Source organism: Periophthalmus magnuspinnatus, chromosome 3 (genome assembly GCF_009829125.3).
Source record: "Periophthalmus magnuspinnatus isolate fPerMag1 chromosome 3, fPerMag1.2.pri, whole genome shotgun sequence".
NCBI lineage: Eukaryota > Metazoa > Chordata > Actinopteri > Gobiiformes > Gobiidae > Periophthalmus > Periophthalmus magnuspinnatus.
The window spans coordinates 12,736,748-12,751,489 of NC_047128.1; the positions used below are offsets into that span (position 1 = coordinate 12,736,748).

Consider the following 14,742-nt stretch of genomic DNA (forward strand, 5'->3'; position numbering starts at 1 on the left):
CAGAGTCTATATGGCGCTTTTATAAATGTATAATTCAAAGGTTTCAGCACGGCTCTCTGTCAATCAATTAAGATGATATAGAACTACATTTACAAGAAGATGAACTATTAAAATAAAGGTGGAAAAGTACGGACCAAACAGCAGCATTTGTGTGGACTGGGACCTCAGGCCTGAACTTCCTGTAGGGAGCATTCTTCACCATAGAATCAATGGACTCCAACACATCCACCATAGCCAAGTACTGAAAGAAGAACGGAAGAGAAAGGATTCATAATAAAAAAAAAGGTCAAAAGTTAGGTCTTAAACAGGATTATACTGGGTCTAAACTTCCAAATCTAAAATTGGTGGCTCTGGAGACTGTTAGATTATACAGTACAGTTTTACCTGAGGCTTGGTTATCTCTATGGCGATGTTCTGAACCTCAAGCTGCAGCTGAGCTTTGGGCATCTTCAGCTCCACCTCTGCGTTCGGGTTTATGCACATTTTAGCCGAGGCAAAGATCGGCTTAAAAACTACCAAAACAGAGAGCAGTTAGGAAAAATGAAATGAAGATTGGAGCTGCACAATTTGGGAAAAAGATCTAATTGTGATTTGACAAGCATTGAGATAATAGGATTCTGTTCAAATTTCACATTTTAAACACTTCCAGAAGAACTGACAAAAACTAATACAAGAATCACATTTCAGACCATGTTTGTACTGATGTAAAATACAGGTCTAGTAGCTTTTATGCAGAATTGAACAGGAGATTTTGTTATTTGTGGAAGAAATTATGGTACTTCAAATATCGCAGACTGCTCGTTGTGTAATTTTGATTTGATTTGATTATGATTAATCTTGCCGCCCTAATGAAAATATAAAAAAATTATAATATTCTGACTCACTGTACTGATAGTAAGGCTGCTCCTTTGTTTTAGTGCTGATTCCAGATTTCAACAGCTCCTAAGAAATGTTATGTAAATTAATTGGAGAGGATTTTTTGGATAAACAAATAAAATAGTGAAATTAACTCACAATGATGTCCTCCCAAGACCCTTTGTAAAACATGACGCTGTGAACGTTCCAGTAGGCGCAGAGACACTCTAGACTTCCCAGCTGTCAAAAAATAAGAGGTATGCAAGTGCTTTTGACAGATATACACTAAAGAGTATACCAGTCAAAAGCTTTTTTTTCTTTATTTTTACTACTTTCTACATTTTATATACACACAGAAGACATCAAATGTATGAAGTGTGATGTATGGAATTATGTAGCAGAGAAAAAAAAAGTTAAATAGCTCAAAACGCTACTAAATATGTGTTTATATTTTATATTCAAACCCTCAAAGTAGCCATCCCTTTGCTTTTTTCTTTGAGAGGGTATGTCCAATCTTTTGAGTGGTACTATGTATTTTTCAAATCTTTAACTAGTTTGGTGGGATAGTACATTGGCGAAATATTTATCATAGTTTTATATCAGTAATATTAAAAAAAAAAAAGTTGCCACCAAAAAAAAAGATCACACACCACCTTTAACATTGATTATGGCACGCATTCGCTGTGGCATTGTTTCGATTTCGCTTCTGCAATGTCACAAGATTTATTTCCATCCACTGCTGCATTAATTTTTCACCAAGATCTTGCACTGATGATGGTAGAGTCTGACCGCTGCACAAAGCCTTCTCCAGCACATCCCAAAGATTCTCAATGGGGTTAAAGTCTAGACTGTGTGGTGGCCAATCCATGTGTGAAAATTATGTGTCATGCTCCCTGAACCACTCTTTCACAATTTGAGCCCAATAAATCCTGGCATTGTCATCTTGGAATATGCCGGAAGAAGAAAATATTCATTGATGGAATAACCTGGTCTTTCAGTATATTCAGGTAGTCAGCTGACTTCATTCTTAAGAAACATTTGCTATTTTAATATCTAAAATTGAACTTAAGACCTGACCAACTGCTGCAACCCCAACCTATTTGCATAGCTAAATCCAGATGGTGACTTATTTTTTGGCCAAGCAGTGTAGTATATAAGTGGAAGTTTGTGAAGAAAAGTAGAAAACAAAAAGTTTTTGAACTCTTTGAAGAATTACCTTGTAGCTGATTTTGGCCGCCTCATTCAGGATGCATGCTTTCCAGTTCTCATCTGTCGTCTGAAAACATGAAAAGAAATTATTACTTTTATAGAATTATTCAAAAAATCTGAATAAATCAACCAGTTATTAATGAAAAAGGTGAGTCCTCTCGCTTAACATGGGTTATTTCAGAGCAGAAATATATGCATACAGGTGTGTAAACCTGCCAACAATCTTTTTAGGAAATATCTTGAAAAGTTACACATTTTCAACAGTTATACATGTGGGTGGTAGGTAAACAACTGTAGTTTGTTTTGTGAAAAATTTGCTTTTAGGACCATTTTTTCATGGATTTCAAATTACTGTTGTAGGCGCCATTTGAGGACTTTTGACTTTTCAAAAAATGTAATCCTCTGTTTTGAATTGCAACAGTTTTTAATCACTCTGAAACTAATAGACACTCTATTATGGAAAGTGTAGAGTTCATCTCACCTGCAGGCTGAGCTCTGACAGTGTGACTCCCATAGACACAGGGCGCTCTGGGTCAGAGACCTGAAATCAAAATGTAAAATAAGTGAACTGTCGACAAATAGTGTTTTGGATTTAAATTATGCTTCACAGACTTCTCAAAGTGCTACAGAAAGCTATTAATCATCTGTCCTTCACTTCTGTAGCCACAGCTTTCCTGGAACGAGGGGTATGGGATTATTATTATTAAAGTATACTGTGGTATTAAAATGTCACGGGATCAATGCCAGGAGACCGCACTTATTGACTGCACTGACAGAGCAAAAAAGTAGCACTTCTCACCACCTAGAAATGACCAGATTTAGGTACCGGTATATAATAATGTAAAAAAGGAAGGAATAGTTTGAAGTCTATCTGAATCCATTTGCCTATCCCGGTGCCTAAGTATCTGTAGGATACTTGTTTGACACAAATTATTGTGACATGTGCAAAGCAAAGTGAATCATAAGAAAGGAGCATTATACCATAAACAAACTATTTTAGTAAAGAAGGCCCTTGTTTTTTTACATGAGTCCACTGTATACCTTCACATCGTGGTATTTTAGTTGTGGTTATCGTACCGCACCATATCTGGGACAGACTGTGATGTGACTAATGAGAATTCAAAACAGTATTGTCGCTTACGTCGTCCTCGTAGCGCAGGTGGATGCTGCTGATCTTCACCTGCAGGTTCTTGATCACCTGAGTGGCCAGTTTTTCCACAAACGTGTCCTTCTTCTCGTCCGCAGCTTTTTCTGTAATAACATACACTATTATTTTATATGATGGTAAAAACATCAAGGTTTGACTCTGACAATAGGTCGCATTCACTTTCTAAAATGTAATGATGTAATTATTTTAGTTGCGCAGGGGCCTATATAACTCTATCGGCGATTCACTGTTTTTGAATAAGATCACAAAAATAATCCACAGATGCTGAACTTTATCATTATTTGTTTGGCATTTGTTCCACAAACTTGCCATAATAATCTTTCAATTGACAACATCACGTCTTTGGGGTTGAATAATGGCACCACTTTCAGAAGCTATTGTGAAAAAAATAACTTCACTTTTGTATTTATCCTGACAGAGAAGACGCTGAACTTTGTGCTAGTTTTTGTTTCACGTGGATAGGCCCAGTAATTACACAGATATTAAATAATAAATCAGGTCAAAACATCTGCAATCTGAGTTAAACATCAAATTCCACCTGAGAATTATCCAGTTCAGTTCAAACTATTTCTAACTACAGCACGTTTCAAATTTGTCACTCATGAGTTTACATTTACAAGACTTACCCTTGTTGTGGTCGTGCCGTTTAGTGAATTTCTTCAAACCCTTTTTATGCTTTTTTAGTTTTTTGTGTCCTTTAGAGACTTTGGCAGCATTAAAGAGAGAGTGTGTTAAAAAAGAGAACATGAAAGAAGAGAAGGTATACACAGTGAAGCATGCAAAGGAACGGAGAAGGAAGAGGGGATCCTAAACACTATGAAAGGCCCAGTACCCGATTTGTTCCATGTATTTGAGCAAAGTCTGACCTGGTCTCTGAAATGTGCTTATAAACTCATCATGGTGAATAATTAAGTTGTTTGGGGCATTTAAAATGAACTAGTTCTGTTTTTCACATTTTTAGGAAGAAACAAAATGAGGTACAGCATCTTTTACTAAATCAGGGACTTCCTGCAATGTTTGGCATGCAATTTTTTGTTTGGAAGAACATTTCTGGGATTTGGTTAAGAGGACATGATTAAAGGCCCTATATTACACAAATTACTTAGTAATTAATATTACTCTTGAGCGCTTTAAGCCAGGTTAGAATGCTGTTACTGCATCAAAAACATACTTGGAGTTATGTTTTGTTTCATTCACACATCTTTGAGTCAACCTGGTTTATTTCTAGAGCTACACCTCCAAAGCTGAAAATGCTCTGTTCCACGTTGTGATGTCATGAAGCAGTAGTTTTCAAGTTAAGAGCTACCTTTTACCTTTTGTTCAGTAGAGTTTGGCAATTTCAGGGCTGAAATCATCCAAATGATTCTAGTGAAGGTTCATGGAGTTTAAAAACACAGTCGAGCACTTCCTGTATTACCACGTGACATCACAAGGTGGAAGAGAGTGTTTTCTGTTTGAGTAAAGAACTCTAAATATGCAGGATTTGTGTGCTAAACATGTGTGAATGAAATAAAACACAATTCCAGGTATGTTTGTGATGAGAAAACAGCATTATCACATAGACCAGAAAATAGTGTAATATGTGCCCTTTAAGCAGATTCTGATTTTTTTAATTCATAATAGAAGCAAATCTTAAATCTAGTAGGACTGAAAGTGACATTTTTTAAACAAACTTTCTTCTAACAAAAAGATGTGTCAATGTTGCGTAAGTGATCACTATAATTAACAAGCTGAATTAACCACACTGCTGTTTTTTTTAAATATAAACATATTTCAATCCAAACACCATTGGCAGTCGTTATAAAAGAAACAGATAATCCAAAAATGAACCAGTCAATGTAGAACAGCGGACACTGTAACAGCCTTTTCATAAACAGTGTAGCACAGAATACACAAGAATGGGCTTTCCAGACAGGGAGAAGACAGAGCATGCAAACACAAACTAATAATACTAATATATCTACTACTACCAGGCGTCAACTCAAATGATCAGGTATTTAAATTGAAAACACTATGTGCATGTATGTTTACTGTTTAAGTCCTTTCTAGAGTTACCGTGATGAGGGTCCTTGTAAACCACTGTCTCCAGATTGAAAAGCATGTCTCCGGTTTGAGACGCTGACAGCAAACGCAGCATGGACAACACACAGGAGGTCAACACAGCACATTTAACAAATCAAGTTACACTATTGTTAACTTATAGTAACAGCATTTCATAACTTTATTTTTTATGTTACTATATGTGTTGATGTCCCTCTCTCTCTTTTATCAGAGATGTCATTTTATGTATTTATTTATTTATTCCTTATATCAAAAATGCAGTGCACATTTTAAATATACCTAGGAGCATTAAAGTTGCACAGCGTAACTTTTCTGCTGACAGGGTTCTCTTGCCTCCATAAAGATATCAGTGCTTTGCCTGAGATGTTCCACAGCATGGCATTAAACTGATCTCTCTTGCATAATATACATTGTGCATATCTAAATAAATAAAACTGACTCTGTGGCATCATCTGCTTGCTTCCACAGAGACACATGAGATTAATGCAATACTGTGCAACATTACGAGCAAAGCAGTGCCATCTACGGAGAGACATATTGAACCTTTAACATATGAGAGAAGCCATATTAAACTAATAATAAATGAATTAACTCTCATGCATTTCAGAACATGTTTGTAGAGGTCTAAACCTACAGGGCTAATAGCTTTTCCACAGAAAAGACCGCATGGAGACACAGGGAGGGCATCTGACACACAGGGACATTTCAGAATATGTTTGTAGAGGTTTAAATTACAGGATTACAAGATTTTACCAGGATAAGACCCTCTAAAATCTCCAATATCTCAATAATACATATCAAGTAATCTAATAACACAGTATTAGGTATTAAAATTGCAAATGTTTCTTAAAATTATGGAGCACTCAATATTTTCAAAACAACCTCAAAAATTGAAACGATTTTGAATACTTCTAATTGCGACCAAGCCTCAGTTAATTACACACAGATGGCATGAAAAAGCAAAATCACTTCAGGGAGTGTATTAATTAGCATCATTAGACAAACATTAAGCAGAAAGCGACATGATCCAGCTGTAAACACAGTAACCTTTTAAACAGTATTAGTGCGAGAAGTCGGAGTTCAAAGGTCAAAGCCTCACCTCGGCGGGTGGCCATTTGCAAAGCATCTTCGATCCTCTGCAGCTCCCTCTGCTTGAGCTCCTGTTGGTACTTCTCCTCCTTCGCTGCATCATACTTTATCGCTACAAAAAGTCAAAAGTCAAAATAAAACTTTATTCTATCTAAACACAATGGCGAGGAGGGGGTTGTTTATCTTTAGTAGATATTATGTTTGTTTCCACCTGCCAAATCAAAACCCAGACCTTGTATTGATTCTTGTATCCCCATGTAAGAAACTACTCCAAACTACTTAAAGAAATAGGAAAGAAATACACATTCTGCCAAACTGACTTGTGTCTGATTTGATTCATGCAAGTTCGAGTAATTGATTCACGAAGTCTCCCTCTACAGAGCTAAAAATATTTGGGACGGCCAATGTAATCAGAAGGTATGATTCAGGAAATGCTCCTCAGCGTTTTGTTTTTTTCAAATATATTGCTCTCAAAGTGCATATGAAAGGTCTGTTTATAAGCTGGTCACTTTATAAAACTAAATTAAAAACATACCTAGAGTTGTGTTTTGTTTCATTCACACATGCTTCAGTAATAATTGAATATTATCATGTCTATATTTCTAAAACTCCAAATGCTCTGTTTCACCTTATGATGTCATTGTTTTCAAGTTAACAGCTACCTTTTACCTTTAGTTATTAACTTTAGATATTGGCAATTCCAGAGCTGAAATCATTCAAATGATCAGCCTAAAAATGCAGGGTTTGTGTGTGAATGAAACAAAACACAACTCTAGCTTTGTTTGTGATGAGGAAACAACACTATAACTATAGATCTATAGATCAGATAATAGCGTAATATGGGCCCTTTAAACTATTAATTTCACTAAAATGCAGTTACCATACATGTATTTAAGATTTTAAAACAAATCCGTCCCAGTCTTTTTGGTGAAGATTATAATTTTACTTCCTGGTTGATATGACATATGTAGAAGTAATTCCATAACTGTTATCTTGCAACCATAATGTGTATAAAGGCCAAAACTTGTCTAAATTACACAATAACCATAGATGACAACACCTTTATTTTGTTAAATTAATGTTTAAACGGGCAGAAAAGTGCCTTCCTTGTGCGTAAATTGTTTCTCTATTTTGAATACAATTGATGACATGGATAGATTCTCAACAAACTGTCTCTTAACTGATGTAAAACTATGATAAATATTTACCACAGGTACTGTCCCACCAAACCAAGTCGGAATGAAAAACATGAAAACCTGTCATATGCACTTTAAGGTTGAAATGAAAGAACAAAGTGGTCAAAGACAGTTTGAAAAGAGCAGATCTACCCCCTGATCAAACCCTCTGCTCCACCTCAGACCTCCACCCAGACACCTCCACCAGAGACCTGCTCTTAGACTTTACCATAGGGGCAGCTGCTGGGACCCCTCTCAGCTGCAACAAACAGCACAACTCATTCACACAGTATTATCATATCAGTCAGTCTTATTGATACTTTGCAGTGACCTCATAAAGGGGGGGAATCTACATGTATGTGTATGGTGAAATGTTCAACAGTTACCATGGTGACATAATGTGCACATTAGCAAACACAAACAAAAAATTACCAAATTGCTTTACGCAGCACATTATCAATAGCCTGTGATCGTATAATCATGGTCCTGTTTACATGTTTAATTTTCAACATAAAAGATGAGAGTGACAGTTGGCTAATGTTAGCTAGCTTGTGACTGTAATGTTATTTGAGAGGGACTTCTTTAACAGCACAAATCAGCTCACCTATTGTAGTTCCAGCTAAGTCAACTCTTTATGGTCAGATTGTGTTAAAATGAAGCTCAAATCAAAGTCTAACAAAGCCTCAGACTGAGCAGTGCCTACAGTTAGCATCACATCCCCAGGGAATGTTGATGACATCAGCTCCAAAATTATTATTAATAATAATAATAAAGCATTAGTCTTACATAGTGCTTTGCAGACATTCAAAGTCACGTCACAACTGTGTACATTATTCACTCACTCCACACCACACAGGGCTTTGCTTCACTCTAGAGATCAGACCAGATCAGACAGTTGTGTCACAACAGCATTATTCATATACTCCTCACACAGAGGACCATGTCTGTAGCCATAGCACCCCCAAGCCTCAAGCAGGATTATCCCAAAAGAAACTATTCTGCGTGTATAATATGGTTAAAAAACACAAACTCCACTAAATAAATATCAGAATGAGACAGTTTAGTAGTCTGTTTGAATCTATAAGGAGTCATAAGCTGAACGATAAGTCAATATAGTAACTGTCGTGACAGGCCTATGCTTACTTCATGTGTTTTGTGTGTAAGGAACGACAAGATCTGGCCCTCTGTTTATAACCTGGTCATGTTATTTTCAGTCATCAAAACAAGTGGTCTAAAGTAGGTCATAGCGTTTTCCTCTGCCTTCACTCTTTCGATTGTTTAGCTAAATGAAAATATTAGTACAATAAATGAAGTTATTGAGGAGATTTGTGTCTTACTTGACCCAGGGACCACCAGCAGATAGAGACCCTCCAGTGTCGCCACCACAGCCTCACTGTACAGGTTCTTCCATGGGATCTTCAAGGTTAATTTAGCTGAAAATCAACGGTCAAAGTTCACAACATTTATGTACGACAGTTTGGCTGTCTCCAAATGTCCACACTCATCCCTACTAAGGCCACAATGAGATGCAAGAGTTGGAAAAGCAACAGCGGACAGTGACAGATCTTTTACTGGATAAAACACGACTGAATGAAGCAGATAGAAGCGCTGGTTTACACTGTTATGGTGTAAAGTTGCTCACGTTAGCTGCTTACCTTTGCTCGAGCTGTTTAAACATCTCAGACATAAAAGCAAATAATCCAGTCCATTTATGTGAGATCCAGTTTGACAAAAACTTGTATGATTATTATTAATCCATAAATATTTTTGCCAGTCCAATCTGATCATTATTTATGACAAAAATCAAGTTTTATGAGTTTAGTTGACTTTTTTTTTCACCCAGATGCCAAAGTCACGTGACCCAAATGTAGTGAGCTGAGTATGAATCGCTCTGTGAATGAGTGCACTATATAGTCCACTAAAGAGTGCAGGGCTATGTAGTGAATGAGGGGTTAGGGGCTAGGGGCTAGGGGGACATTCAGACACAGCCCTTGATTAACAGCGCTTTGCAGAGTTAAGGTAGAAACCTAAAATATGATTATTTACCATTTAAATACAGTATTGTACTATAAAAACACTCACTGATCTGTCCAGCTTTAATTCTGAAGGGGACGTCGAACTCACTCTAAAACAAAACAGAAGCAATACATAAGATTTAAACCGAAACAACAATTAATTGTGATTATAGAGATCACAATAAAAAACAATACAATCATTTTAAAGATAATTGTACAAATGTCTCAAAATCAAACTCTCTTGATTGGAATGTTTTTAGCAGAGATCTAATACTAACACTAATACTTAAATACTGCAATTAAATTGAATTTGAATCAAAGTAGTAGTGTAGCGCAATACTATGAAAACAGGATAATTAAATGACAGTTTACTGATGAAATACAAGTTACTTACAACACAAACAACAACATATGTGGGAGGAGTGCTTAACCTTAAATTAGCAATGCTGGATGAGCTAAAAGTGAAAAATCCACAGACATAACTTTTTTACTCATTTCTACCCAGTTTAAACAACTCATTTGTTCTTTACCTCTATTTAAATAAACATAAAAGCATATCATTTACAAATTAAGTAATCCGCAAGTATTGTAACAAAGTTACTTTCTTGAGGCAGTAACTAAGTAGTGTAATATATTTATATATAGTAACTAGTAATGAGTAACTAATTACTTCCCAAACATTGGTTATAACACTGCATTTGTCTGACACTAGCAGACACATTTGATGCTATGGTTTAGCACTGTGTCAGTTGTGGTTTACATAGAAATCACTAGAATAGTCTCTCACCACTAGAACCCGATAAACCAGTGATCAGACATACATGAATGAACATGACTGACAAACACACATGACATCATATGTAACTGCAGCTGTAAAGTCAATATTGGCAAAGTGATTATGGTTGCTGGTGTACTGATCATACAACAGCAATAGAAAGTCAACAATTCAGTATACATGTCCCAGTCTAAAGGCACGAACAAAGTGTGAACAAAGTGCTCACACGTCAGCCATGACATTAGTGAAATTATGAGGTATATTCTTTCAACTGCAACAATTTGTGCTTAATGGTTTGTCTACCTCACTATCCTAAATCTAGCATTTATCAAATTCCAAGTGCTTTTCACCAAATACTTAAAAAAAATTTACTTGAGTACTTATTTGGAATATTAGTTCTTACTTTGTCAGTTATATAATTTTAAAGCAACAACAGTTTGAGCTGAGTGCATTTTTGGCTACTCTGACCACTGTAAAAATCAATATATATTAGAATCCAAAGTAGACTTTTGACATTTGAGCAGATACTTTAGAAAACGAGTAGTAGCTTACTTAGTATTCTTGTTTTGTATTGTATAAAATTGCATTAGGCCAATAATGTACAACTGTCACAATAATATGCAGAAGTTAAAACAGATAAAAGTTTACTTTTCAAGGGTTTCAGCTTCCTGTTGTAACATTTTGATGACTTGTTCCCATGACAACACTATTACTCACCCATGGCAGCAATACAAAAGTTGACACTGCAGTAATGTAATAGGAGAGTATATGTTTTTCAATAGAAAGTGGAGCATGGGAAGGTACAAAGAAAATGTTAATTCCCAACTGAATTTGGCTAACTACTTTATCAAACCATGCCATACAGTAAGTAAGTAATTAGTGACATTTTAGGCCAATTTGCTTCAAAAAAAAGCTATTAGTAGACATAACTTTACAAACATTTCAGTGGCTTTTAAAAATCTTTCATTCTTTTTGTTCTTATTTCAGATGAAATCTGAACCAGGGCGGGACTCACCAGGGCATTTTCTTTTACTTTCAGGTTTTCCAACACCACATTTCCTGCAAAGACACAAAAATAAATGGAGACAAATGACACACAAGTTTAATACAGTTTGAATGCACATTTTTAATATAATGGATTCAACTCAACCTCTCTTAACCTTTTGGTTATTTTTCTGTTCTATGATGAGATTTGAGCTGTAAAAAGTTGAATTATGACCTTCTATGACCCGTTATAAATACAAACTAAATTTCAAAGAGTTGCATTCTGTTATTTATTTATTTATTGCAGCCCATATTTTTAACAATACTGTACATTTAGAATAGTTGGAGATAATTCTGCTTTATTTTTTTATTTCAACATTATCGTTTATCATATATATTTACTTCAGCAATGTATTGCACTTCAAAATTTGGTATTGTGACAGTCCAACACTGAATCTCCTTGTTTAGTCTTTACTCTGAGCACCAGCAGGAGGCCGGTTCCTGAACTCCTCAGAGTCTGAGGTGGTTAATATGGCACTAACATGTCAGAGATGTACTTTGACGCTAGGCCATAGGAAGACTTGTACAGAAGCAGAGCTACTTTCAAGTCTATTCTCTGAGTCACAGGAGCCAGTGCAGAGACCAGAGCACAGGACTTATGTGCTTGTACCTCCTGGTTCTAGTCAGGACCTGAGCAGCAGCTGTCTTAACGCTCATTTGGCTGTATCAGTGTTCAGACGGACGTCATTTATCATCTAGATTAGAGCAGTCTCTGTCTGTGGTGGGTTCTAAAACCTGACAGGAAAACATCAAAGAAGTAGTTCATTTGGAGGAAGTTTGTAAGTTGTTGGTTAGCAGCTTTTACACAGAATAAGACTGCATGGAGATACAGAGATATTAGTTATCTGCAGATGTCATTTTAAAACTTAACAAGCTTGCAGCTTGGTCTCAAAATTGTGACTTTTCAAATGGTATAATCATCTAGCTATGTTTATTGTCAGTCCAAACTCTAACTCGACTAGAACTACAGACTAAGAGGTAAAGCAGCTGAATGCATGTGACAATAATAACTTTCACAGACTTGCACTTCCTCATTTCCCCTACAATAAGTAACATAAACTGTCCCTGGACTCCTGTGGATCATATGCAAAAATGAAACTGAAAAGCACTGTAGCTCAAACTGCTTTTGTGATAAGTTCAATACATATGTATGGATATTACACACATCATTCATTTCAACATTCCTATATGTACTGTTTTGAGTAATTTTATTTATGCAGAGAACATTACAAATTTCAAAATAGCAAGAAAAAAACATGTAATTTTGTTTTTGTATAGTATTACTGTAAAGTTATCTTAGAATTTATATAATTATAGGTGTTTAAAGGCCTTGTACACAAATGTTCCATGCATTTGAACAAATATTTGTCTTGCCCCAGTACAGATATAGTGTATAAGCATCTCCTGAGGTCAAAATAAGTCTGCTGTGTACTGTCTGCATTGAAGTAAATATTTTATTGTACGATAATCACGAACTGCACTGTTAGCATGCTAGTTATTAGAATTACAAAAACTTCACTTTGATCTCTGAAAGTTGTGAAAACGCTTATGCAAACCATTTAAAATGAACTAGTTCTATTTTTCACATTTTTTAAGGCAAAATTAGGTACAGCACTTTTAATTACTTGAAAAACATGCACTCTCCACAGATCTGACCGTGTCCCCCAAAAGACAGATAATGCTATAAAAGTTCCATAATGTGCCACTTACAGAATCAAGTTAATTGCATCTTTTACAAAACACTTAACATGTAAATGGCCGTTGCAGACTTGCCTAACATGCTTCGAACAGGTATGGCATGTCACCAAGAATGAGGAAGCAAAGACAATGACCATTCACTAACATTTCACAACTTGATCATGTTAGTAGCGTGTTAATATGCTACTTTTTTAAGCCACTACTACAACAGCAATACTACAACTACTTCAACTGATTATTTGACAGTGGATTAGATAGGCTATAGTAGGAAGGGAAATAATGAATGAAGAGAGTTAGGCTATGTAAATAAACCAAGTTATCTGCTGCACCTCTGTAATATACACTTAAATGTCACGGCCCATTGTTCAAACATGGCTAAATAGAAGGATATGGCCAGGACTGAAAAATAATAACTTGTAATTTAGCTTAATTACATTAGCTTGTTTACCGTCCTCCGTTTTTAACTCTTTCAACCTCTGTACGATTTTTTTGGGACCATATGGGGATTCACACAGGAATAAACTTGTTAAAAATATTTTGGAGAGATAATTACATTCATTGCCTAATTACTAAAACGTTATAAATAGAGAAAATAGACGCGACGTTGAATTTCCGTTGTATCTGTCGTCTTACAAACCCATATAGGATAAGCATTGAATTTAAGATTAACTCAATTTCCAGCTAATAACCAAAACATGTAGAAAGTTGCAAACTGTGTAACTTTTTATGTGTAATACGCTTGACATTTCGGCTAATTTAAAAACAGAAAATAGCTAATGTCAGGCGTGAAGTTAGCATTTTTACTTCGCATCACAGCACTGAAGCTACTCCCTTGTTTTGATGATACAAGCGTCATTACGCCAGATTAAGCTTTGACATTTCAGGCCACTGCTAACCGAGCTGTCATGTGAACTAAGCCGAAGTTTAGTGCGGCCTTAGCAGTTTAGTATTAGCTATAAGCCCATATTTATCAAGGGCTGTCTATGTAGATTGCACCATGAATGTTTCAATAGTCGCGTTTCTTTAAGGGGTTCCGCGCTGTGACCAATGTAGCTCATATGCTAGCTGCGCTCACCTCCCCAGATTCCTATCTTGAGCTGCGATTTGTCCAAATTCTCCACGTAATCCCCGATAAACCGGTTCAGGAGATCGCTGACCAGAGCCTCGAACATGGTGGAGGTTTTGCGGCTGTCCGGAGCAGCGGTTTCTCCTTTCCCCAGGTGTCCACGGTCCTCGGAGCCCCGTCTTCCTTCACCTGTGTCGGCTGGACGATGACAGCTCTCTCGGTGAATCGATGACTCGGCGCTCGGCTAGTGCGGTTGTTGTGGTGGTCGATTGGTGATGTCTGGACGTTCACATACACAGGGGCCCGAAGAGCGCATCGATCTGGCTCAAAGCGCAGGTCAGGTGAGGCTGACTCAAAAAACTATGCACGCCAGGAAATAACAAAAGCAACTTAATTTACACGATGAAAGTGAATGGTTTCATTGGAAAAGTCACTGGATGTAGCCTAAAGGTAAAATGAAACTAAACACTGGCTGAACTAGCTGGAAGTTTTATTTATTTATTTATTTATTTATTTATTTATTTATTTATTTATTTATTTATTTATTTATTTATTTATTTATTTATTTATTTATTTATTTATTTATT

General features: G+C 36.2%; 1 protein-coding gene across 1 annotated transcript in view; it reads right to left on the bottom strand.

The window, feature by feature from the left end:
* vps13c (vacuolar protein sorting 13 homolog C) overlaps positions 1–14,363 on the bottom strand; it is an 81,263-nt gene extending 66,900 nt beyond the window's left edge. The window contains exons 1-12 of the mRNA XM_055232097.1: positions 14,165–14,363; positions 11,363–11,406; positions 9,640–9,682; positions 8,895–8,990; positions 6,393–6,494; positions 3,206–3,315; positions 2,546–2,605; positions 2,072–2,131; positions 1,015–1,095; positions 885–942; positions 385–512; positions 135–241 (exon numbers count right to left, since the gene is read on the bottom strand). Coding sequence (XP_055088072.1) covers positions 135–241; positions 385–512; positions 885–942; positions 1,015–1,095; positions 2,072–2,131; positions 2,546–2,605; positions 3,206–3,315; positions 6,393–6,494; positions 8,895–8,990; positions 9,640–9,682; positions 11,363–11,406; positions 14,165–14,261 — 986 coding nt within the window. The 5' untranslated portion in view covers positions 14,262–14,363. The remainder of the gene's footprint in view (positions 1–134; positions 242–384; positions 513–884; positions 943–1,014; positions 1,096–2,071; positions 2,132–2,545; positions 2,606–3,205; positions 3,316–6,392; positions 6,495–8,894; positions 8,991–9,639; positions 9,683–11,362; positions 11,407–14,164) is intronic.
* Between the last annotated feature and the right edge of the window lie 379 nt (positions 14,364–14,742).